Source organism: Oncorhynchus mykiss, chromosome 22 (genome assembly GCF_057628025.1).
Source record: "Oncorhynchus mykiss isolate SJ-2025 chromosome 22, ASM5762802v1, whole genome shotgun sequence".
NCBI classification, from domain to species: Eukaryota; Metazoa; Chordata; class Actinopteri; order Salmoniformes; family Salmonidae; genus Oncorhynchus; species Oncorhynchus mykiss.
This window is the reverse complement of record NC_143043.1, coordinates 28,374,739-28,402,697: the sequence shown is the minus strand read 5'-3', so window position 1 is coordinate 28,402,697 and position 27,959 is coordinate 28,374,739. Positions and strand designations below refer to the sequence as shown.

The following is a 27,959-nucleotide window of genomic DNA, read 5'->3' as shown; positions in this document are numbered from 1 at the left end:
TTCTAGTTAAATCATCTTTATTATTGTTTTAAACAACATCACCAGTATAACAGTAAAAACATTCAAACTCAGGGTTTCTCTTGGTTTACTGAATCTTTAGCACCAAATAAAGAAAGGAAACTGAATTCATATCTGGAATCAATTTTCTCAAAAAAAGTTTTAAGTACATGTTATTCCACTTTAAAATCAGGAGGTCAGTAGTCAAAATAATACATTATAGTGATAAATGCTGCAGGATGTTTTTGTTATCAGTCTCTGTCAAGCCTATTGTGCTGGGGCACTGGGGGGTAGAAGGGTAGGGGGCAGGGGCTGAGGTGGGTGAGGGAAGGGTAGATGGGTTAGTTATAGGGACATGGGTGACGGAGGAGGAGAGGGAGGGGCACGCAGGAAGGCATTTTCACCCTTCTTCCTCTCTTTTTAATGTTCTACTCTTTGGGTGCGCCAGAGAGCGCTCCGAGTGTGATCTGGCCATTCGTAAATTCCCTCTGGAGTGCCAGAGAGCGCTCCGAGTGTGATCTGGCCATTCGTAAATTCACTCTGGAGTGCCAGAGAGCGCTCCGAGTGTGATCTGGCCATTCTTACATTTAGAGTGTTGTCAGATTGTCCATTTGTAAATTCAGAGCATTTCTCTCTCGAAGCGTTCAGAGCACACACTGGACACTCTGGCCGAGGAGTAGGGCTGATCCGAGCGTTGTGACCTCACAACTGAAGTCGAGCACCCAAGCTAACTGGCTAAAGCTAATTCCAGACATAAATGAGAGAGCGCCTCTCTCTGACATTTTTCTCCGACCTAGCAGAGTTGGTTAGGCTGTTTCTATGTTATCCAGAGCATTGGTGACTGTAGCTGTGCTGATAGCAACAATTTAATTACGCTTTTTTGCCAACGTTTACTGACACCGGCCATATTCTTTGTAAATTATTTTAAAAATTAACCCTTTTTTCTCTCGAATTTCGTGGTATCCAATCGTACGGACTCGGGAGAGGCGAAGGTCGAGAGCCATGCCTCCTCTGAAACACAACCCAACCAAGCCGCACTGCTTCTTAACACAGCGTGCATTCAACCCGGATAGCGACCTGGTCAGCGTGCACTGCGCCCGGCCCGCCACAGGAGTCGCTAGTGCGCGATGATACAAGGATATCCCTGCCGGCCAAACCCTCCCTAACCCGGACGACGCTGGGCCAATTGTGCGTCGCCCCATGTTTGTAAATTCATCAGTTATTCTGCGCTCTAGCACACTCAGACTAGAGTGTTCTGAAATGGAAGTAGATAGCCAGAGGGAATGTACGAACGCACCATTTGTCTTTATTCCTTGGGCTCCACAAGGAAACCTAATTCCATAAGTCTCCTCACTTACTCCTGGTTTGGTTTGGCCATCATGTTCTCTTATTGACATCAAAGTATTTATTATTCTTAAATCTTAACCTCCACATAGAGTACCTATAATCAGATTATTTCAATTCTGTACTGAGCCAAGAGGGATCAATTAGCTTATCCAAAAGTTATTCATAAGAATCACAATTGATTATCATTGTATCTGTTACTTACAGAAACGTTTAGGCCCCTCTTAATGAGGGTCTGGGTCTTGTTCAAATGTTTTTCATAACTGTCATTATAACACTACTGCTTTATTCAGGTGACACCCGACACAGTAATACAAGGCTTTGTAAGGACAGCAGTGGTCTTCCAATTTTTGGGTACAATAGTGTCTGTTGGAGCCTTATTCTTTACTTGCCACAAGAGGCATTGCTGTGCACAACACTACTCTACCCATAATACATTATTTTGCCAACCATTTAATGCGACACAATCACCCTTATAAACATCACACATGATGCTTGTCTGCAAAAGTTTAAAAAAAGAATCAAACAAATTAATCAAAAACACAACAAGAAAGTTACGCAACAAACTAAAACGTGAAATAAACCATTGCACCACTTTATTTGAATCTCTATTGGTTTTCCTTTCTGTAAGTACTGTAATAGCACATTGCAGGTGCCATTTTCCTAGGTATTGTATTTGTTTTCTTTAGTTATTCAATTTACATTCTTTGCCACAGTTTCATTAATGGCAGCTGCCAGTTTGCAAAGGAACATGTAGGGACTTGAGAAAAAACACATGGTACTCTGTGGCAATACAAGAGATATCTCTCTTTCCACATTCGTCTGTGCAGCGCTTTAAATTAAACTGATACGTACAGTTGAAGTCTGAAGTTTACGTACACTTAGGTTGGAGTCATTAAAACTAGTTTTTCAACCACTACACACATTTCTTGTTAACAAACTATAGTTTTGGCAAGTCGGTTAGGACATCTAATTTGTGCATGACACAAGTAATTTTTCCAACAATTGTTTATAGACAGATTATTTCACTTAGAATTCACTGTATCACAATTCTAGTGGGTCAGAAGTTTACATACACTAAGTTGAATGTACCTTTAAACAGCTTGGAAAATTCCAGAAAAAGATGTCATGACTTTAGAAGCTTCTGATAGGCTATTTGACATAATTTGGGTCAATTGGAGGTGTACCTGTGGATGTATTTCAAGGCCTACCTTCAAACTCAGTGCCTCTTTGCTTGACATCATGGGAAAATCAAAAGAAATCAGGCAAGATTGTAGACCTCCACAAGTCTGGTTCATCCTTGGGAGCAATTTCCAAACGCCTCAAGGTACCACGTTCATCTGTACAAACAATAGTACGCAAGTACAAACACCATGGGACAACGCAGCTGTCATACCGCTCAGGAAGGAGACGTGTTCTGTCTCCTAGAGATGAACCTACTTTGGTGCGAAAAGTGCAAATCATTCCCAGAACAACAGCAAAGGACCTTGTGAAGATGCTGTAGGAAACAGGTACAAAAGTATCTATATCCACAGTAAAACAAGTCCTATATTGACATAACCTGAAAGGCCGCTCAGCAAGGAAAAAGCCACTGCTCCAAAACCACCATAAAAAGCCACACTACGGTTTGCAACTGTACATTATACTTTTTGGAGAAATGTCCTCTGGTCTGATGAAACAAAAATAGAACTGTTTGGCCATAATGGCCATCGATATGGAAAAAGGGGGAGGCTTGCAAGCCGAAGAACACCATCCCAACAGTGAAGCACGGGTGTCGCAGCATTATGTTGTGGGGGTGCTTTGCTGCAGGAGGGACTGGTGCACTAAACAAAATAGATGGCATCATGAGGGAGGTACATTATGTGGATATATTGAAGCAACATCTCAAGACATCAGTCAGGAAGTTAAAGCTTGGTCGCAAATGGGTCTTCCAAATGGACAATGACCCCAAGCAAACTTCCAAAGTTGTGGCAAAATGGCTTAAGGACAACAAAGTCAAGGTATTGGAGTGGCCATCACGAAGCCCTGACCTCAATCCAATAGAATATTTGTGGGCAGAACGGAAAAAGGAGGCCTACAAACCTGACTCAGATACACCAGCTGTGTCAGGAGGAATGGGCCAAAATTCACCCAACTTCTTGTGGGAAGCTTGTGGAAGGCTACCTGAAATGTTTGACCCAAGTTAAACAATTTAAAGGCAATGCTACAAAATACTAATTGAGTGTATGTAAACTTCTGACCCACTAGGAATGTGATGAAAGCTGAAATAAATTATTCTCTCTACTATTATTCTGACATTTCAATAAAGTGGTGATCCTTAGTGACCTAAGATGGAGAATTTTTACTAGGATTGAATGTCAGGAATTGTGACAAGCTGAGTTTAAATGTATTTGGCTAAGGTGTATGTAAACCTCCGATTTCAACTGTACATATGACTACATTTCACAACATGTGAACCCTGTTGATGTAATGGCATCTTTTAATGCAGTGTTGTAACATTGTAACACTCTTAAGAGCGGTACATAGATACATTAATCTTTGTACCACAACATAAATGGTTATAAAAACTGCATATATGTACATTCACTCACACACAGTCCTCTCTCAGATTTTCCCAGGGACTGTGCGACGCGTCCTCCCATCGCTGTCGATCTCAACAGCGTCGATATCAACAGCATCAATCTCCACAGATAGTTGATGTTTAAAAAAAAGAACATACACATTTAAAGACTTCTATAAACAATGCTTACATTTCTCCAAAATGTTCTCCCTCTGTCACTGTCTCTTCCTCTCTATAGTTGTTGCTACATAGGGTACAACAAGTACCCAGAGAAGGATGAGTGGACGTATTGGCCAGCGTATAGTCCTGCGGCCTGGTCCGAGGGTAGCTGGAGGTACACAGTGTCCCCTGGCTGTAGAGGTAACACTGCGCTCCCCGACGCCTGATCCAGGAATCCCTTCTTATACTCGTCATATGTGTACATCACAGGCTCATCGTTCCTCATCAGCGCTACCCACACGTTGGCCCCTTTGCAGTGGACGTGGTAGGCAAAGTAGTAGATCCCGGGCATGTCACAGGTAAACACGCCTGTCTGGGGGTTGTAGTTCTGACGGCCGTTGTACAGGATCTTGTCGAACACCACAGGCGTGCCCACTGGTGGGAAGGGTGTGGTCACCAGAGCCGTGAACGCAGGCATCTCCAGGCCGTTGGCGCCCATTACCTCTCCACTGTTTCCTCCATATTTCCCCTTCTTGCCATAGCCGGTGGTCTTGACTCCATCCAACCCAGGAGGAATACCCATCTCAGTGAGGACTGCTCCCATGTTAGGGGAGAGGGCGGGGGGTCCGGGTGGGCCTGGGGGACCAGGTAGACCTGGCTGGCCTGGATTTCCTGGTGGTCCTCCAGGACCTTCTTTACCTGGAGGTCCAAGAGGACCAGGGACACCTGGGTTTCCGTTACCCTCAACGCCGGGAAGACCAGGTAATCCGCTGTCACCTTTAGACCCAGGGGCACCAGGAGGTCCGATCGGCCCACCTGCACCTCCCAGACCTGGAATGCCCTTAGGGCCTTGGGGACCCTTCTCTCCTGGAAGTCCTCCCTCTCCCTTCGGCCCAGATAGGCCTGGAATGCCAGGGGCGCCTGGTAACCCTTTGTGTCCGCCTTCCCCTTGGGGTCCTACAGGCCCAGCGGGACCCCTTGGCCCTGGCTCTCCTCCCTCTCCAGGGAAGCCATTCTGACCATGAAGTCCAGGAGGACCAGGCTCACCCTGGCCACCTGGCAGCCCCTTTTGCCCTCCCTCTCCAGCCTCTCCTTTTGCCCCTGGTTGGCCAAGACCTCCAGGGGGTCCCATAGGGCCAAGTGGACCAGCTGGTCCGATTGGTCCAGGTGTTCCAATCACACCTGGAAGTCCTCCATGGCCTTTGTCTCCCTTTGGTCCTGGGCCTCCGGGCATCCCACCCATCCCTTTATCTCCCTTGGGTCCTGGGAATCCTGGTTTTCCAAATCCGGGCAATCCAGGCTTCCCTGGCAAACCTGGAGGGCCTGGGTGCCCTTTCCCACCAGGCATGCCTGGTTGTCCAGGCAGACCATTCTGGCCTGGTTTTCCCTGGCCTGGCAACCCTGGTGGACCGGTCTCGCCACCCTCTCCTGCTGGTCCAGCCAGCCCCTGCTCTCCAGGAGGGCCTGGTTTCCCTGGTCCTCCTGGTGGCCCCGATATGCCATTCATTCCAGGCTTGCCCACACCTGGCATCCCTCCCTGGCCTGGAGGTCCAGGGGGTCCTGCTGGCCCTTTGTGGCCTGGCTGTCCTGGCTGTCCAATTCCCTTGTCACCTTTGGGTCCTGGTAATCCTGGTAGTCCCGGCAGGCCCTTATGTCCTGGCTCCCCCTTGGGTCCTGGTTGTCCTGGTAACCCCCCAACCCCTGGTTTTCCTGTCCCCGGGAGACCTGGAGGACCAGGGGGGCCCTGAGGCCCTGGCTGCCCCATATGACCGTCTCCACCACTGGGGCCCAGCTCTCCAGGTACACCTGGGTCTCCCATGCCCCCTGGCTTGCCTGGAATTCCCGGGAGTCCTGGTTTGCCTACACCAGGGAATCCTGGGGGACCAGCGGGGCCTGGTTTTCCTTCACCTCCTGGCTGTCCTACCCCAGGAGGACCTGGTGGCCCAGAGGGTCCCTCAGGTCCTGCAGGCCCAGCTGGGCCCTGCTCTCCTGGCAGGCCTCCAGGGAGACCTCCCACAGCCCCACTGGGGATGGTCTGACCTGTAGGGGATAAGATGTCCAATCAGTCTAAACATTATTGGAAGATTGCAGGCATATCACAATATTCAGCACAAGAGCAAAATGAAGTACAATCTGCTTGTGTGTATGTCTTAACTAGAGTTAGGTTAGATAATGAACATTGAAGATTGACATAGTCGCAATATAAACAACATACTATTGCCCTACTCCATAGTAGTGCGCTACTTTCGACCAGAGCCACAAGTCCTTTGAGATTGCCATTCGATCTCACCTTTGTCCTGTCCACTGTTGACTACCACACCTTTGCGGGGGTACTCCTTGCCCATGTGCATGGGCATCTGGGGGATCTCTTTTCTGTAATGGGGGTACTGCATGTGGGGCATGTCCTTTCCTGGCCACTGCTGTTGAGGGTGCTGCTCTTTGCTGCCCATGCCCATGTGGGACAGGTGTGGCATAGGCTGGTGCTGCTGGGGTTGCTGCTGGGGGTGCTGCTGGTGCTGCTTGTGTCCGTAGTATACCCCTGCGTGAACGAGAGGTAGTACTGCAAGCTGAAACAGAGCCACGAGGAGAGGGGCTGAGAGAGAAGGTACGGCCATGGCCTGGGGAAGACAGCAGAGGAGAACTATGTTAGACAATCAGTCAATTGATCAATTGATCAAAAAGTAAATCAATGAGCCAATCAAGGGAATCTAATTCACTGCCAGTATGTATTTTTCAATCAAATGCAAACAGTCAAACATACATACATGGCAATAAAAGCCATATGACTGGTAATATGAAAGCTTTTCCCCATAGAAAGGGATTCATGCCCTGATACACCTTCGCATTGCTCTGGCTCCACCTACTGGACAGTAAAGAGCAATATATTACACAGACAGCGCTGCCCGCAGCTGACGACAACCAGTCACTCAACACTTAACCATGGGCCAGCCTTTTTAAAAATAGTATATATTGCCAGATGTAGGATGTGGTAACGACAAAACAGTTTTCTTTTTACATGCTCAATCTTGTAACAACACTGCTAACTGACTACATTTACATTTTACAGATGCTCTTATCCAGAGCAACTTCCAGTACTTAGTGGATACATTTTAATACTTTATTCTACTGTTCAAACCCACAATCCTGGCGCTTGCCATGCTCTGCCAACTGAGCTACACTTGACCTAGGCAGACCGCAGACCGTTGCCTAACACAATGTTTCCAATGCTGTTGCCTAGGGTCAGGTTTACGAGACTACTAACTGACTGAGCAATGCCTTGGCTTTCAAACAGCTGATGGAGCAAAATGATAACATTACTAATAGCCCTGTTACCAGACATACTATCAGACAAACAAACTGACAAGGACATTTATACTTCACATGAAAGCTTCTGAAAATAACCCATCAGATCAGAAGAAACTCAAATGCGTTTCGGCCTACAAGTCATAGCAGAAAAAAAGCAGTTTTACTCAAGATAGGTAGGTGGGAAAAGAAATGATTCTCTGTTACGTTTCTTAACACGTTCTTTCTTTCGTTAAATTATGAATCATATAACGTGGCAGTTTTTGGCTAGGCTTTGTCTCTGACCTTCTACTGTGAACCCTCCCAGATGTTCTTAGGAAATGAGGATGCTCCGTCAAGACTCAGCCACAGTATAACAAAGAGCATCAGACCTGGAACTGGGAGATGGTGTTTCTTGGCTTTGGTCCTCTTTTGTGTTACGGTAGCCAAATACTTTTTAACCCGTTAAAACACTGTTCAAATTCTGTTCAAATTCCAATGCTAATGTTTGAGTTTGACTGTAATAGTAAAGATTATGTGAGAAGTAATACTGATTGATTGGTATACAGTCTACAGAAATATGCTGTTATAGTGATGTACTTACAAAGGCTGGGCAATTTCAAGAATGCCATTGAACTGAATATCTTGTCACTTACTGTAGTTTGACTGTTTGATCTCTCTCACACACAGTTTATCTCACACACTCTCTCTCTCACCCTCTACCTCTCTCTCTATATTTTTCTTTCTCTCCCTCACCGAATCCCTCTTGTCACTGTCTATCCCTCACTCTGCCCCTCTCTTATACAGAACACAGAACTCTGATGGTCAAAGTCTGTACTGTAGGCTAAACACCAGTATGTTAGAGATCAGCCCTCCAAACCAAAGCTTTTTGTTCGGAGAGCTGGTCTGGCCAAAATATGCAGCAGGAATGAGTTTTCTGAGTTGGCTTGGCCAGTTAGGTAGCCAGTTCATTCCAATTGGTTGTCACAGCTGACCTTTGTGAATGAGAAATACTGATGGAAGAAGGATGGAATACATTTGTTGGAGAGGCTATTATTCCGCGTTTCTGTCAAATTCATACTTACCATAGAGTTCATAGGGTTCACACTTTCTGAAGATAAATTACGAAAAATGGCTGCTTTCTTAGGTTCTCTGGTGGTTTTACAGTATGTTTCCTGCCAAGCCTCCGAATCAACACATACCCTTTGACAATAGATAGGCTACTACTTAAAAGTCATGCACAAGATTCAACCACAGGTATGTATGAATGATGTCAGAACTACTGACATAAAAAAAAAAATGTCAAATGCAGTAATGCAGGTGTACAGTGAGAAATGATATAGATATCATAAGGGATATCCGTTCCTGGTCAGTTCATGTGGTTGTGGTGAACTCCTAGCCTAACAGAGGTCCTGTTAGGTCCTCAGATGTCGGGCTGCAATTGTGACATTGTGAACAGGAGTCAACACAGATTGGTACAGGCTATCTGAGAAATCTTACTGCAGTGAGAGGTATTTCTCTCACCCCTAGGCCAACCCTCAGGCATGCCAAGTGGAAATAGGAACACCTCACTGCCCGCAACCTCCCTGACCTCGTCACTCTCCGCTTCTCTACTGATGTTGTGTTGCTTCCTCTCCTACATTTATCTGTCTGGGGCTGCTGTCTGCACGTGAGAGAAACAAGAATATGTTTGTTAATGTATACGTGCATCTGTGTGTATTTTCTAACTTTTCATTCACATCCAGGACCCAGACGTCCAATCCAACGAGCAGTGCTCTGGTCCAACAGATAGAAGAGCGGTCCAACAAGGCCGTCCAGACCGCCTTCTAGTCTTACACGATTTTTCTCCGTCTTGTGAATTTCCTTCTGAAGGTCAGTCACGCAGACAGACATTTGGGTTGTCTTTGGCTGATGCTCCTATGGTAGGACTGTGTGTTTGTGTATGTGTGTCTGTGTGTGTGTTTCTCTGTCTGTTTCAATTTGGGCTTTAACGGCGGTCCTGATCCTGTCTAGTTGTGTCTCTGGCTTGGGCCAGAGGGGATTCCGTTTTGGGGTTGGGTCTGGCCGGCTGCTTCTGGGAGAGGAGGGGGTAATGCTTTATTTTGCACTCATATTTGAACTGGTATATAGTATTTACAAAGACCGTTCTTAATACAAAACTGATGAGTGTGAAAAACCCAGCAGCGTATCAGTTCAAACTGGTGCGCCTGGCACCTACGACCATACCCTGTTCAAAGGCACTTAAATATTTTGTCTTGCCCATTCACCCTCTGGATGGAACACATACACAAACCATGTCTCAATTTTCTCAAGGCACTGCATCTCAGTGCTTGAGGCATCACCACAGACACCCTGGTTCAAATCCAGGCTGTATCACAACCAGCTGTGATTGGGTGTCTGATAGGGCGGCGCACAATTGGCCCAGTGTCGTCTGGATTTGGACGGTGTAGGCCGTCATTGTAAATAAGAATTTGTTCTTAACTGACTTGCCTCGTTAAATAAAAAAATATACAAATACAAGTGTCTGGATCGACGTGTACGACAGCATGTTCCAGTTCCCGCCAATATCCAGCAACTTCACACAGCCATTGAAGATGAGTGGGACACCATTCCACAGGCCACAACCAACAGCCTGATCAACTCTATGTGAAGGAGATTGGTCACGCTGCATGAGGCAAATGGTGATCACACCAGATACTGACTGGTTTTCTGATCTCTGCCCCTACCTTTACATAAAAAAAAAAATCTGTGACCAACAGATGCATATCTGTATTCCCAGCCATGTGAAATCCATATATTAGGGTCTAATGGATGTATTTCAATTGACTGATTTCCTTATATGAACTATAACTCAAGAAAGGTCCACCACCCAATGGACATCCAGCCAACTGGACAGAACTGTGAGATGCATTGGAGTCAACATGGGCCAGCAACTCTGTGGAATGCTTTCAACACCTTGTAGAGTCCATGTCCTGACGAATTGAGGCTGTTCTGAGGCCAAAAGCAGGGAGATGCAACTCAGTATTAGGAAGGTGTTCTTAATGTTTTGTGCACTCAGTATATATAGTGAAAAACTGAGTTTAAATGTATTTGGCTAAGGTGTATGTAAACTTCCGACTTCAACTGAATATATATATATATATATATATACATTTAATCCAAGTAAAAATTCCCTGTTTTAGGTTAGTTAGGATCACCACTTTTTTTAAGAATGTGACATTTCAGATTGATAGAGAGAATAGTAGAGAGAATGATTTATTTCAGCTTTTATTTCTTTCATCACATTCCCAGTGGGTCAGAATGTCACGCCCTGACCTTAGTTATCTTTGTTTTCTTTATTATTTTGGTTAGGTCAGGGTGTGACGAGGGTGGTTTATGGAGTTTTTGTAATGTCTAGGGGTTTTTGTATGTCTAGGTTTTTTTGTATTGTCTAGGTGTTTTTGTCCTGTCTAGGGTTTTTGTATATCTAAGGGGTTTTAGTATGTCTAGGTATATGTAGGTCTATGGTGGCCTGAATTAGTTCCCAATCAGAGGCAGCTGTTTATCGTTGTGTCTGAGTGGGGATCCTATTTAGGTTGCCATTTTGGTTTTGTGTGTTAAGTTTGCATACACTCAATTAGTATTTGGTAGCATTGCCAATTAAATAGTTTAACTTCGGTCAAATGTTTCAGGCAGCCTTCCACAAGCTTCCCACAATAAGTTGGGTGAATTTTGTCCCATTCCTCCTGACAGAGCTGGTGTAACTGAGTCATGAACAAAGTAGATGTCCTAACCGACTTGCCAAAACTATAGTTTGTTAACAAGAAATTTGTGGAGGGGTTGAAAAACTTGTTTTAATGACTCAGGCAGACTGAGTGTCCCAGCTCTCTAAGTGTATGTGAACTTCCGACTTCAGCTGTATGTATGTATATATATATATATATATATATATATATATTTATAGTTGAAGTCTTGACCTCAAAGCCCTGACCTCAATCCTATAGAAAATGTGTGTGAGCAAGGAGGCCTACAAACCTGACTCAGTTACACCAACAGTCAGTCGCAGCCCTAGATCTAGTCCCATTCCCAGTCCCAGCTCTATACACCAGTCCCAGCTCTATAAACCAGTCCCAGCTCTATACACCAGTCCCAACTCTATAAACCAGTCCCAACTCTATACACCAGTCCCAGCTCTATACACCAGTCCCAGCTCTATACACCAGTCCCAGCTCTATACACCAGTCCCAGCTCTATAAACCAGTCCCAGCTCTATAAACCAGTCCCAGCTCTATAAACAAGTCCCAACTCTATAAACCAGTCCCAGCTCTATAAACCAGTCCCAGCTCTATAAACCAGTCCCAACTCTATACACCAGTCCCAACTCTATACACCAGTCCCAACTCTATACACCAGTCCCAGCTCTATAAACCATTCCCAGCTCTATAAACCAGTCCCAGCTCTATAAACCAGTCCCAACTCTATAAACCAGTCCCAGCTCTATACACCAGTCCCAGCTCTATACACCAGTCCCAGCTCTGTAAACCAGTCCCAGCTCTATACACCAGTCCCAACTCTATAAACCAGTCCCAGCTCTATATACCAGTCCCAGCTCTATAAACCAGTCCCAGCTCTATAAACCAGTCCCAGCTCTATAAACCAGTCCCAGCTCTATAAACCAGTCCCAGCTCTATACACCAGCCCCAGCTCTATAAACCAGTCCCAGCTCTATACACCAGTCCCAGCTCTATACACCAGTCCCAACTCTATACACCAGTCCCAGCTCTATAAACCAGTCCCAGCTCTATATACCAGTCCCAGCTCTATAAACCAGTCCCAGCTCTATAAACCAGTCCCAGCTCTATAAACCAGTCCCAGCTCTATAAACCAGTCCCAGCTCTATACACCAGCCCCAGCTCTATAAACCAGTCCCAGCTCTATACACCAGTCCCAGCTCTATACACCAGTCCCAGCTCTATACACCAGTCCCAGCTCTATACACCAGTCCCAGCTCTATATACCAGTCCCAGCTCTATAAACCAGTCCCAGCTCTATAAACCAGTCCCAGCTCTATAAACCAGTCCCAGCTCTATAAACCAGTCCCAGCTCTATACACCAGCCCCAGCTCTATACACCAGTCCCAGCTCTATACACCAGTCCCAACTCTATACACCAGTCCCAACTCTATACACCAGTCCCAGCTCTATACACCAGTCCCAACTCTTTTTTTAACCCTTATTTTACCAGGTGAGTTGACTGAGACCACATTCTCATCTGCAGCAACAACCTGGGGAATAGTTACAGCGTAGATGAATGAGCCAATTGGAAGCTGGGGATGATATGGGGCTAGATTAGGAATTTAGCCAGGGTTAACACCCCTACTCTTACAATAAGTGTCATGGGATCTTTAGTGACCACAGAGAGTCAGGACACCCATTTAACTTCCCATCTGAAAAACAGCACCTTACACAGGGGAATGTCCCCAATCACTGCCCTGGGGCATTGGGATGTTTTTGTTTGTTTTCTACCAGGGGAAAGAGTGCCTCCTACTGGCCATCCAACACCACTTCAGCAGCATCTGGTCTTTACAGTAATGCAGGGACCAACCCTGCTTAGCTTCCGAGGCAAGCCAGCAGTGGGTTGCAGCGTGGGATGCTGCTGGCATTCTATACACCAGTCCCAGCTCTATACACTAGCTTGGCTATGAAGAATGACAACTGCGTTGACCCCTGACCATTTCTCAGGCGACTGGCGATTCTAATATGGCCGTGCCACCCTCTCTCCCCCAGTGGGCACTCGCCCTCTCGTGCCTTTGAAGGGGGCCCGTCTCATTTCCATGGCGATGGGAGCCTGACGTGCAGGAATGCTTTCCAAAGGGAATGCTTTCCAACAATTCAATATGGAGGGAAAATGAGACAAGAAGAGAGAGAAAGAGGCAGAGCCAGCGAGAGAAGAGGGGAGACATAACGCAGACCCAGGCACATGGGTGTATGAAGACGATGTGTTGGGTGGATGGGTGTGTTAGCGCTATAGTCAAATAGCCTCAATCAGTCCTGATGGTACAGTGTGTGTGTTTTGGGGTTAAGGTTAAATGGTAGGTTGAGGGTTAGGGTTAAGGTTAGGTAAGGCGTAGAGGAAAATATGATTTTTAATGGTCAAGCATTTTTACTCCCCAAAACATCCTGAAATTTCACAAAAATAAAGGTGTGTGTGTGGGTGTGAGTGAGTGCATGCATGCGTGTGTTTGTGTGAGTGAGTGTGTGTGTGAGCATATGGATTCATTATGGTGGAGACAGAACAGTCTAAACTGTAATACAGTAGAATTGAGAGGTGGATTAAGGACATGCTCTGTTCATAGCTGCTTTTGTAGCAGAAATGTGTTTTCTGACAAATGATAGATATTCTGTTTTGGCCATCCATGCTTGGCCAGGGTCCCACTGTAAATGACAGATGTATTTTTATGTTACATTCACATTTTGGCCATTCAGCAGACTCGTGTATACAGAGTTATTTTGAGTGAGTATTCATGTAAGTAACCTGAAACTTCTTTCCAGGACCAGGGTTGGGTGAAATGCCTAGATGCTGAGACATTTAACAGAGCCAGTTTAACTCTCACACACACTTACACCACCAAATTGCAACTCAGAGAGTAAATAGATCCATCAAAAGTTCTTAAGAGCGTGAAAGTGTTTGGGGGTTTTGTGGAGTAGGTGCAAACTTTCAATGACTTTCTATTAGCAGGCCGTGTGACTAATCTCTCATTGCCTCATACTAACAAATGACCAACTGTACAAGGACAGCCAGAGACCCAAAGATAAGCAGTCTGTAACTTAAACCATAGTGTGTGTGTCTGTGTATGTGTGTGGACATGTACGTGTGTGTAGACATGTGCATGTGTGTGTGTAGACATGTGCGTGTGTGTGTGGGCATGTGCATGTGTGTGTGTGTACATGCGCGTGTGTGTAGGGACATGTGCGTGCGTGTGTGTGTGTGGACATGTGTGTGTGTGTGTGTGTGTGGACATGTGCATGTGTGTGTGTGTACATGCGCGTGTGTGTAGGGACATGTGCGTGTGTGTGTGTGTGTGGACATGTGTGTGTGTGTGTGTGTGGACGTGTGCGTGTGTGTGAGTGTGACAAACTTGAGAGGATGGGAAACATTTTGACAACATGAGAGATACGGAACATGATTTCTGTTTAGTGTCAGACGCCCCAACCTGTTGTCATCGACTCCCCAGAGTTAGCTGTCAGACACGTGTAGACCTACATCATGAAACTCCTGCTCTATTGCATAAGGAATAGGGCAGGCAACCAACCCTCATCAATACATGATGCAGCTTGTTACCAAAACATATATGCTATGAAAGAGACCATCATTCACAAGCATTGTATTTAGCTATTGAATGAGCTCCTTCAAATTGCTTCTATGAAATGTGTGTAAATACATTGTAATTGGGTTAGAGCAGCCTCGGACATCGAGGCTTCGCTTACGTAGTCGAGGCAACGAGAAGCGATTTGGAAGGATGGCCCAGCGAGGGTTGGAGCTCCTCTCCACTACACTCAGTCACACAGGGTTTGGTCACACTAACCTGCTATTAGCTGTTATTAGACAAGCTGGCATGGGTCCTAACCTACAGCCCCCTCAGGCTGTTATTAGACAAGCTGGCATGGGTCCTAACCTACAGCCCCCTCAGGCTGTTATTAGACAAGCTGGCATGGGTCCTAACCTACAGCCCCCTCAGTTTGGTCTGAATGACTCCATGGTGGTTCAGGCTGGACAAGTCTCTATGGGATCTTCCTTACTCTCACAGAGGATCTCTCACACACACACACACACACACACACGGTCAGACTGTGCTGAACGTGTTATTTCTCACAGACGCCACTCTGGTGAAGCTTGTGTGACTCATGAATGAATGGCGTCTCCAGGAGATTTATGGGTAATACTTATTTCAGTAGGTGCCAGTATCTGTAGCTTCACCATGCTGCTACCGTACGGCCACATTGGCCAGGCACAGAATGACGGGTTCCTCACATGAATATGCTTTTCTGTTTTGATTTCTCACTCAACTACAGACCTTTATGTCATCACTGTATGACAACCAAGCAGAAGTATTTCAACAAAAAGGGCACTAAAGCCACATTATGTATACCACCTACCCAAGTCCTCCCTCTGCTCCCCATGGCTGAAAAAGCTTCATGGTCTTGCTTTACACACACACACACACACACACACACACACACACACACACACACACACACACACACACACACACACACACACACATACAGGAGAGACTCTGTTTTCATTAATATATAATCTGGGTCTATAAGTGTTGAACATCCAGAATATTTTCAGAAAATAAAGCTCAAGCACCAAGGAGATAAGATAACACACTGCAGGGGCCTCCTGGGTGGCGCAGTGGTCTAGGGCACTGCATCGCAGTGCTAGCTGTGCCACCAGAGACCTTGGGTTCGCGCCCAGGCTCTGTCGCAGCCGTCCGCAACCGGGAAGTCCGTGGGGCTATGCACAATTGGCCTAGCGCCGTCTGGGTTAGGGAGGGCTTGGCCAGTAGGGATATGCAACCAGCGACGCAGTGCATGGTAACCAAGGTCGCCAAGCGATGTATAAAAAGCTGCTTCAAATGAAAACCGAGATGACTGCATTAAATTAAACAGTAGGCTATAGCCCTATTTCAATCATATTGAAATACATTTCATGTTCAATTCATTGAGTTCTATTTTGTTACTTGTATGCTACTGATGTGATTTAGTGCATTATTATAGGGTAAGCATTAGAATAAGCGGCCTCAATATTTACAGCCATAGGAGGTAATGCACTATATATACAAATGTATGTGGACACCACTTCAAACTAGTGGATTCGGCTATTTCAGCCTCACCTCTTGCTGACAGGTGTATAAAATGGAGGACACAGCCATGTAATCTCAATAGAAAACATTGGCAGTAGAATGGCCTTAATGAAGAGTTCAGTGACTTTCAACGTGGTACTGTCATAGGATGCCACCTTCCCAACAAGTCAGTTCGTAAAATGTATGTCCTGCTAGAGCTGCACAGGTCAACTGTAAGTGCTGTTATTGTGTAGTGGAAACATCTAGGAGTAACAACGGTGGTAGGCCACACAAGCTCACAGATCGGGACCGCCAAGTGCTGAAGAGTGTAGCGTGTCAAAATCGTCTGTCCTCAGTTGCAACACTCACTATCGAGTTCCAAACGGCCTCAGCTCAAGAGCTGTTTGTCGGGAACTTCATGAAATGGGTTTCCATGGCTGAGCAGCCACACACAAGCCTTAGATCACCATGTGGAATGCCAACCATCGGCTGGAGTGGTGTAAAGCTCTCCGCCATTGGACTTTAGAGCTGCGGAAACACTTTCTCTGGAGTGAAGAATCACGCTTCACCATCTGTCAGTCCAACTGACGAATCTGGGTTTGGCAGATGCCAAGAGAATGCTACCTGCCCCAATGTATAGTACCAACTGTAAAGTTTGGTGGAGGAGGAATAATGGTCTGGGGTGGTTTTTCATGGTTCTGGCTAGGCCCCTTAATTCCAGTGAAGGGAACTCTTAACGCTACAGCACACAATGACATTCTAGACGATTCTGTGCTTCCAACTTTGTGGAAACAGTTTGGAGAAGGCCCTTTTCTGTTTTAGCATGAAAATGCCCCAGTTCACAAAGCGAGGTCCATTCAGAAATGGTTTGATGAGATCAGTGTAGAAGAACTTAACTGGCCGGCACAGAGCTCTGACCTCAACCCAATCGAACACCATTATGATGAATTGGAATGCCGACTGCAAGCCATGCCCAATCGCCCAACATCAGTTCCCGACCTCACTAATGCTCTTGTGGCAGAATGGATGCAAGTCCATGCAGCTATGTTCCAACATCTAGTAGAAAGTGGAGTGGAGGCTGTTATAACAGCAAAGGAGGAACAACTCCGTATTAATGCCCATGATTTTGGAACGAGATATTAGACGAGCAAAAGTCCACATACTTTTGGTAATATAGCGTATCTCTTTAGGAGCTGATCTCTGGTCAGTATTGATAATTTATTCTAATGTTAAGGTAAGATTTGAATGGAGAAAGCTGATATGAGAGCAGCACTCCCCTTCTTTCGATCCTATCAGTATCGAAACATGCTCCAACGACGCACTTACCGACCGTTCTCTCTGTGTGGTGTTGTGGGAAACGCTTGTTACATCTTCGGCTGTTGTAGGAAATATGGATCATTAAAACACTCATAACCCTAAATTCCATCACTATTGGGAAACCGGACACTGATCTTTTCACCTGGGTGGGCCAGAAGCAAGCCGTTTTCGCTGTAGTAATGGTGCAACTATGACGCTAAAGAATCTGCACTCGCTTTTTCTACACTGTTAGAACTAAAAGGTGCTATCTAGAACCTAAAATGGTTATTCGACTGTCCCCATAGGAGAACCCTTTGAAGAACCCATTTTGGTTTGAGGTAGAACTTTTGGGGGATCCATGTAGAACCCTTTCCACAGAGGGTTCTAAATGGAACCCAAAAGGGTTTTACCTGGAACCATATACGGTTTTACCTAGAGCCAAAAAGGGTTCTCCTATGGGGACTGCCAAAGAACCCTTTTGGAACCCTTTTTTCTAAAAGTGTAGGGCACTTGGAAACAACGGTACATCGAATCATTAAAACAATTCATATCTGGGAGATTTTAGTCGCACTTTAGAGCCCTTCATGTCTGTGTGTGTGTTTCCCCTGGACTGCTTCCAGACTGCCTCCTTTATGTTCTTCATATACAACTGTGTTAGTGGGCATCAGGTGTGTTACACTCCTGGCTCTCATGGCTGTTCTGGCAGCAGTTCTAAGATGAATACCAGTCAGCTACAGGATGCCACCAGGAATTCAGTAGAGATAGCATCAGTTCCACCAAGTCCTACTCTGACCCACTGTGTATCATATAAAGCAGTTGTTTGGGTTGCATTAGTTACAGGAGTCCGATTGGGGCTAGACAAGATGAACACAGTTTCTAAACCCAGAGGCACAACATCGCCAGACTTCCAGGAAGCAGACCAAGCAGTCCAAGCAGTCCAGGCCGTGTTTTGGGGTTTGAGAATGAATGTCAATGAAAGAAGTGAACAATTCTTCCTAAAGGCACAACCCAGATTCGAGTCAATGTTTTAAGTAGTTGAATATGTTATTACTCTAACAAAGTGACGAACTGACACGTTTTCATTTTCATCAAAAACTTTATTTCAAAGGAGTGTCTTTGATTTGACGGCTTGCATATGTGCAGTCCGGTCCAAGACGACCCTTAGACTCGATTAAATGTTTCTGCGCATGAGCTTGGCCAGCATATGTCGCCATGACATCGCCTACAAGCGTGATCAGGGATTTCTATTGGAGGAGCAGCTTCTGCCTATGTTTATACTGTACCGTATTTGGTATGAGTGACATGTGTTCCAAAGGGAATGGAAGATGGCTGCTTTAAACTGGGATACTGTTATTGTTATTGTATTGCTAGATATTGCTGCGTTGTTGGAACTAGATACACCTGCGATAACATCTGAAAAACTGTGTGAGACCAATTCACTTTGATTTCTGTAAACATAAACAGACTTCCTCTCTGATCAACCTCGTGAAGATGTTTTTCTTTTGCTTAAAACGTATGAAATGATCTGTAACAATGACACACTACTGTCTGACACTACATGCAGAAGCTGTGCTTGAGATAGAATACAAACAGTATAAACTATTGCACTATGAACTGTTTTGGTGCACAGTGAAAACGTGCAGGATCTAATTGTTTGCAATGTCCACAGCTGTAATTACAGAACTGACCAGTGAGGAAAGGAGAGAGGGCGGAATAGGAGAAGAAAATAGAGGAGAGAGAAGGGGGGGGACATGATGGAGGGAGGCAGAAGAGAGAGGAGGGGGACATGATGGAGGGAGGCAGGGGAGAGAGGAGGGGGACATGATGGAGGGAGGCAGGAGAGAGAAAAGGAAGGTGCGGCTGCCCACAGTATGATGTCTTACTGATAGAAATACACCTGGGTCTGGGTGTGTGTGTGTGCGTGCGTGCGTGCGCGCGCGCGTGTGTGTGCGCCTGTTTTATGGCTGTATATCTGTTTGGTGTATTTTCCTTTTCAAGATGTCCATTTATAGATGGTTCCCCATTGCATATGCACACGCACACGCACACGCACACACACGCGCACGCGCACACACACACACACACACACACACACACACACACACACACACACACACACACACACACACACAGGAATGTGAGGTCTGAGAGAATGGAGAGAAGAGCCAAGTACAGTACATAGCTGAGCACAGTAAAACACTCTCTTTGTTCCTCTTCTATCGTTCCTCTCCTCCAGAAAGAGGTGGAAATATCTCCATCTACTCCTCCTCTTCTTCCTCTACCTTTAGACACATCTGTCTATTCTCTTCCCTTCATCCTACTGTCTTCCAATCTTCCTCCACAGACATCTTTCTCTTCTCATCTTTCGTTTCACCGTCTCCTATTCTTCCTCTCTATCTAAGTTAGCAGACATGTCTATTCCCCCCTTTCCCTTCTTTCTTCTCATCCCTCTATTTTCCTCCTGACTCTCTCTCTTCCTCCAGAAACATCCACGTTCAGTGACCTGGAAGTCCTCCCAGTGACTAAGAGAGAGAAGGAGATAGGGGAAGAGGAAGGAGAGGGGAAGAGAGGGAAAGAGGAGAGAGAGAAGGGGGTGGTGTGGGAGGTGAGAGAGGGAGTGAGAGGAGAAATGGAGGGGGGAAAAGTAATGAAAGGGAGAGAAAGAGGATATGAAGCACAGAGATGTATGTGTATGAGTACAGGCAATAGGCACATAGCATCAATCACTCTGACAGCACTGTGTGATCCTACTGGATGTTGAAAACATTCCCACTAACCAAGGAACAACTGTCCAAGCCTACTGAGCATGTCCAGACAACCACTGGGCCGTCCGATTCCTCTCCTCTCCACACCACCACAACCATTCCCAATTCACATGTCCCCCTCCTCCTTCCTTTTCCATCCCATCTCCCGGCTGCCAGCTTTCTCTGTCTCACACGCACGCACACACACACACACACACACACACACACACAGGCCCAGTTAGACACAGCTAAACTAAACAACCAAACTATATTTACAGATTCTCTCACTTTCTCCCTCTCTGAATGCATTGAATTCCTTCCGTTTAAATATCTCTTAAGAGTAAAGGTTTATGTTTGTGCAAACATGCTCTTTACGCAGCGCATTAAAGACACGCACACATACAGTACAAACACCTGATCTTCAGTGATGTGTTGTAGGGGTCATCTTCTTAGAACCCTTTGACCTTTCTGTCCTTCTTCTGCCTTTCTGAAGCTTACAGTATCGTATAGTGTTGTTTTGTTTTGTTTTGGTGTTCGGCAACATTCTGCTCATTTTTGGGGGGCTGTTGGTGCACATAACTTTTTTTCCTTGAGACAAGCCAATATTCGGTGCCCATTCATCAATCATCGGTCAACAGTAGGGATTCTTCAATTAAGTATTTGTTGTCATTCAATGACAGACTACTATTTTTCATGCACATTTTTTTCCACTTGAGAAATACAGCACCAAACATCTAGGTTAGATGTAAAATTGCGCGACTAAGACCTCCTTGGCCAGTAACATACAGTGTTACTGTATGTTGTGGCGTACAGTGTTTCAAGAGCAACAAACAGTAATATTGCTCGTTTTTCAGGCTAATGTCTTTTTAAGGGAGTCTGCGAGTCACAGATGTTTGCTTCGCCTAGCCAAGTTCTGCTAGGAGCAAACTGAACCTAGTATCCGGTTGCCTTGACCCTGTACCTCCTATGTCCACTTGGAGGGAAGAGGAAGAGGAATCTCTGTTTGAGGTTCTCATGGTATTGAAAGCGTTCCACAGGGATGCTGGCCCATGTTGACTCTAATGTTTCCTACAGTTGGGTCAAGTTGGCTGGATGTCCTTTGGGTGGTGAACCATTCTTGATACACACAGGAAACTGTTGAGCGTGAAAAAACCAGCAGTGTTGCAGTTCTTGACACAAACCGGTGCGCCTGGCACCTACTACCATACCCCATAAGGCCCTTAAATATTTTGTCTTGCCCATTCACCCTCTGAATGGCACACATACACAATCCTCACAAGTCTCAATTGTCTCTAGGCTTAAACATCTTTCTTTAACCTGTCTCATCTCCTTCATCTACACTGGTGGGATTGGATTTAGCAAGCGACATCAATAAGGGATCATAGCTCTCATCTCGTCAGTCTGTCATGTTTTGTATACTCAGGGTGTGTTTAAGCTTCCAGGCTTGTGTCTGTATGTGAGTCAGATGAGTGGAGCTGACCTGGTACAGAAATAAGGAGAGAGGAATTCAGAATGAGAGGAGCTGTGGAAAATACGCCCTGTCCAAAAGAGGAAGGGAAAACGGTTGATTGTTGAGAACAGCTTTTAAAGGCAGTGGATTAGGCAGTCACACCATCAAATAGCATTACATGGGTTCAAGACAAACACACACACACACACACACCAACCTGTGCTCCAGTATATTCAACCACCAATTTATGATGTGTATGTGAATGTGAACCTTCACCATGTTCCAGATACACAGATACTGATCTGAGGCCAGTTTAGCATGTTTCCCTTCTGCTAGTGAAGGTTAGGATTTGGGGATGGTAAGCTGAACCTAGATCTGTGAGTCAAGGCGAAGTCTATGCGAAGGTCATTTGGATACAATCCCATCAGCTAAGGGTAGATCCTAAACACATTCTCTGATTTCCACATGCCCTGAATAGACTGCCAACAACAATCACGATGACACTGAAACCCATCCTTATGATATATAGTAAACATCAATCACCAATCAGTTACAGTTAGCCCATAGCCCACAGTTTTCTGTGATATTTTTTATATCTGCAAATCTCAGAATGTTTCAAGCACTGAATAAGGTCCAGGAAAAAGCTTGTGATGCCTCAGGGACACTACCAGTTAGGCTAGACAGCTCTCTGGCCATTTGTCTGGTCAAAGTGGAAAATGTGCTCCCAGCTGTTTGTTCATTTACGTAATGAAGCCATTGTGTGCTTGTGACTGTACAAGCCGAATCTAAACCATTTTGCTCCAGCCAAGCAGTTTCCAGAGTTGTGGACTCGAGTCACATGACTGGACTCGAGTCTGACTAGAGTCACACTAATGACTTGAGACTCGACTTAATAGAAAATAAAATAACTTCAGACTTGACTTGGAGCCTCAAGACTCGGGACTGGACTTTGACTTTAAATGAATGACTTGAGTTTATCTGGCCAGGTTTTGTAATGTTTTGTCACTCATTTTGAGGCCCAGAGTCTACGTGGATTACTCTACCCTTAGCCAGAGACAGTAGCTGCAGATCGCCCCTGCAAGAAAATCTGCAACAAATTGTCAAGTGAAACGCAAACTCGGCACTCTGATTGGACCAGCAAACTGTGAATCAATACAGGGCGGGTGGTGAGCAGGCAAACATATTGCTGATTTGCTGTACATCCATAGGATTTTTTGTCAAATTATAGGAACAGAGGATTGTCATAGAATATGAACTGTTTACTTTGAAAGCTGATCAGCAATTGGGCAACAATTACTACTTGGTTGTATTTGCTAACTGGGTAATTGTATGGTCCTGGGGGCCCCGTGCTTATATTATGCAGGCCTACCTGTTGAAGCTCCTGTTAGACAGATTCCATTTTTCCGGTTTCTCAAAGGGAGGCTGTGCAGTCTTAACCTGTGTCCGTTCAGATAGGAAAGGTTAAGCCTGATACAGAGGCTATTGCTTTTGGGCTATTGCCTGTGTATATTTGGTAAATCTACTTGTATATTTGTATGATATGGAGCTTTCATTATTGGATCACTAAGACCTGTACATAAGTCTACACTCTGAGCATGTCTACCTGCCTTCTGCTGATGCCATGCCCTTACAACATTTCAAGGTTCCTCTTTTACAACTACAATAGGCTAATCAAAATGTGTTGGAGACAAAATAATGAAAAGGGCTGTCTGGTAGCCTCAAAAAATAGACAAAGATTTGTAAATGAACAAGTCGTTGCATGTCTAGATTTTTTTTTTTACTTGACTTGAAAACTTGTGACTCGACTTGCTCTCAGAATGCACGACTCCGACTTGACTCGAGTCTTGACCCGTCTACTTGGGACTTGACTCGAGTCTTGGCACGTCTACTTGGGACTTGACTAGAGTCTTGACCCGTCTACTTGGGACTTGACTCGAGTCTTGGCACGTCTACTTGGGACTTGACTAGTCTTGACCCGTCTACTTGGGACTTTACTTGAGACTCGGACCTTGACACTTGCTTGTGACTCAAATAATAATGACTTGGTCCCACCTCTGTCAGTAACACATCTGATACTACAAATCAACTAATCAGTCTCTAATTGATGTTTGGACCAGGGAAGCTACTGCGTGTGGGAGTAAAAGCCAGCACCCACGCTGGGCCTTGTAGGATAAGATTTCCTGGTCTAAATCATTGCACATCCACAGAGGCACTTTGAATAATTTGTATTTCAACCAGATTCGAGCATCAACAGCAATGTCCATGGCAAGCCATAATCTCACACAGCACAAGCGTGAGAGAGCTTACAAAACCCCTCACTTTAGGTGACAGGGAAACAGGACTAATCTACTTAGTACATGTATATATGTTCTGTAATGTTGCACACATGAATCAGGCCTTGGTCACGCCTGCCTCAAAGAATTAGACCATTGTAACGGTTTTCTTGACTTGAAGGAGAGGCGGACCAAAATGCAGCGTGGTTTCTATTCATGGTTCTTTAATAAAGACTCTACACATGAACAGACTAACAAAACAAGAAATGTGAAAAACCAAAACAGCCCTATCTGGTGCAAACACAGCGACAGGAACAATCACCCACAAAACCCAACACCAAACAGGCTACCTAAATATGGTTCCCAATCAGAGACAATGACTAACACCTGCCTCTGATTGAGAACCATATCAGGCCAAACATAGAAATAGAAAAACTAGACATGTAACATAGAATGCCCACTCAGATCACACCCTGACCAAACAAAACATAGAAACATACAAAGCAAACTATGGTCAGGGTGTGACAACCATAAATAAAAAATTATTTTGATTGACAGGCTAATGCAACAATGAGCTTTCCAGTGAGCTCTAACCAATGAGCTGTCATTATTGGGACATTATAGGGACAGGGAGAGAACATCACTTAGCCAATGAGCTGTCATTATTCCAGGGAGAGAACATTACTTAGCCAATGAGCTGTCATTATTCCAGGGAGAGAACATCACTTAGCCAATGAGCTGTCATTATTCCAGGGAGAGAACATCACTTAGCCAATGAGCTGTCATTATTCCAGGGAGAGAACATCACTTAGCCAATGAGCTGTCATTATTCCAGGGAGAGAACATCACTTAGCCAATGAGCTGTCATTATTCCAGGGAGAGAACATCACTTAGCCAATGAGCTGTCATTATTCCAGGGAGAGAGAACTCCTGTCAGCCAGTGACAGTGTTTGCTCTGGGCTCTTTTCTCACCAAACTTCTGCTCCTGCCCCCATCACACAGACCTGACAGTTTGCCTTCATCCCTCTGCCACACACACATCTCACGGCCTACACAAACACACACACACACACACACACACACACACACACGTACACACACACACACACATAGATGCACACACACTTGCACACGTTCACACGTTCACACACTCACATGCTCCTGCATACACACACACACACACACACAAACAAACAAAAGTGTACAAACACACATGCTTTCTAAACAAACATTCTCTCACGTATACACACATTCCATTTCCCTGGGGATGGCAACTTTTGTCAGAAGAGGAGAACTGGACAAACCCACCCCACTAGGGGGCACTCTCACTACATAGCCAAGGAGAAGAGCTACCTGCTGCCCAGGCTTACCCTGGCCCACACCCTGTCCACCAGTCCTACTATGGTCTACTGGTCAGATTGTAGCCAAGCATGGCCACCATTAGACACAGTACAAACTCTATCCTATTTGAATTAAACATAAACTGCACCACAGACATCTCAGTGACCTCGGCTCAAGAAGCAGCCAAGGTGAACAAAGACACCTCTTAAAGACACTTCAGCTTCAGTCTATTAGGCCTTCCCATTCTCATTTCATCCCAAAAAATTACATCCCAGAACAACCTAACTATAATGTAAGTGGACCAAAGGAGATTTGTGCAACCCTAAAACAATTTAGTCAATTACAAAGGAAGACTTAGATCTTACTGGACTAAATATAAACATGTAACACCAACACATGATATGAAGAAAACACCAGGGAAATACTTTTCCCCCACGGAGAAACAAAAATCAACCACAACGAACACAGCTTATATACCAAGACTTCGGACATATACAACTCTGGTTCTGGTTCTGACATATACAACTCTGGTTCTGACATATACAACTCTGGTTCTGACATATACACCTCTGGTTCTGACATATACACCTCTGGTTATGACATATACAACTCTGGTTCTGGTTCTGACATATAAAACTCTGGTTCTGGTTCTGACATATACACCTCTGGTTCTGACATATACACCTCTGGTTCTGACATATACAACTCTGGTTCTGGTTCTGACATATACAACTCTGGTTCTGACATATACAACTCTGGTTCTGGTTCTGACATATACAACTCTGGTTCTGACATATACACCTCTGGTTATGACATATACAACTCTGGTTCTGGTTCTGACATATACACCTCTGGTTCTGGTTCTGACATATACACCTCTGGTTCTGACATATACAACTCTGGTTCTGACATATACAACTCTGGTTCTGACATATACAACTCTGGTTCTGACATATACACCTCTGGTTCTGACATATACAACTCTGGTTCTGACATATACACATCTGGTTCTGACATATACAACTCTGGTTCTGACATATACAACTCTGGTTCTGACATATACACCTCTGGTTCTGACATATACAACTCTGGTTCTGACATATACACCTCGGGCTCTGGTTCTGACATATACAACTCTGGTTCTGACATATACACCTCTGGTTCTGGTTCTGACATATACAACTCTGGTTCTGGTTCTGACATATACAACTCTGGTTCTGACATATACAACTCTGGTTCTGGTTCTGACATATACAACTCTGGTTCTGACATATACACCTCTGGTTCTGACATATACACCTCTGGTTATGACATATACAACTCTGGTTCTGGTTCTGACATATACACCTCTGGTTCTGACATATACACCTCTGGTTCTGACATATACAACTCTGGTTCTGGTTCTGACATATAAAACTCTGGTTCTGGTTCTGACATATACAACTCTGGTTCTGACATATACACCTCTGGTTCTGGTTCTGACATATACACCTCTGGTTCTGACATATACAACTCTGGTTCTGACATATACACCTCTGGTTCTGACATATACACCTCTGCTTCTGGTTCTGACATATACACCTCTGGTTCTGACATATACAACTCCAGAATACACTCAATGGTGGTCAGCCAGTCAGCATTTTCTAAATGACCAGTACTTATTAGACAAATACAAACATATTGCACATATACAGACACACAAACCAAGTGACAAAATGTGTACCATCAGATGTTGCCCAGAACTGAAGCAGATGTTTTTCTGTTTTACATGCATCTAAAAAGCTTCATTCTTTACACCATTTATCTGCTGTAATAATCAGGATATTCATCCCTGCTTGTCATCTGAAATTCTGAAAAAGGAGCTGAGGCTGGAGGATTGGAAGGTTCCTTACCTTTCTCATTGAGTGGCTTTTGTAAAGGGGGAATAATCACTGCAGGCAGACAGACGGAGAGACACACAGACGGACAGAGAAAGCCCTGTGATAGGAGCTCCGAACAGCACCACACGGCATGGGCCTGATTTATATACTCTACTGGGAGGAGTCAGAGGGAGGAGGAGGGGGGGGGGGGGGGGGGGAGTGAAGACCTGCTTAACAGTAGTAGGGAGTAAAAGTATGTGTGTGTTTGTGTGTGTGGAGGGTTGTGTGTGTTTGTGTGTGTGTGTGGAGTGTTGTGTGTGTTTGTGTGTGGAGGGTTGTGTGTGTTTGTGTGTGTGTGTGTGTGTGTGTGTGGAAGGTTGTGTGTGTTTTTGTGTGTGGAGGGTTGTGTGTGTGTGTGTGTGTGTGTGTGTGTGTGTGTGTGTGTTAGCTACTCCAAGCCACCTGGCCCGACACACACTGTGGGTCAGATGCTGAGTCAGGGGATTCCACAATAGGCCATCACTGGACGCCATCACCCCTTACATACACTCAAGTCAGGAGTCCTAAGAGCAAGAACATGACACTGTTCTCCCAATGCAGTTCTGACACCTGTCCTCAACGCCCCAACCCACCTGACTCGCTCACTTTGTGGTCTCCAGAGTGTGTGTGTGCCTGTGTACGTGCACACCGCCATGTGTCCACCCCTCCACTGACAGAGCTCTTAGCCCTCAGGGTCTTAGAGAATGGACAGCGAGTAGCAGTATGTCGCCACCGTGGGTGACGGAATGCAGTAAGTGTGTGTGTGGGGGGACCACACTGACAGAGGG

General features: G+C 45.2%; 1 protein-coding gene across 1 annotated transcript; it reads right to left on the bottom strand.

The window, feature by feature from the left end:
• col8a1a (collagen, type VIII, alpha 1a) lies at positions 1-27,270 on the bottom strand. Its single transcript, XM_036959552.2, has 3 exons — positions 27,166-27,270; positions 6,351-6,678; positions 1-6,100 (listed from the first exon to the last, which is right to left on the bottom strand). Exons 1-3 carry the CDS (start codon positions 27,172-27,174, stop codon positions 4,146-4,148), a joined length of 2,292 nt encoding a protein of 763 aa, XP_036815447.1. The 5' UTR covers positions 27,175-27,270; the 3' UTR covers positions 1-4,145.
• Positions 27,271-27,959: the final 689 nt, after the last annotated feature.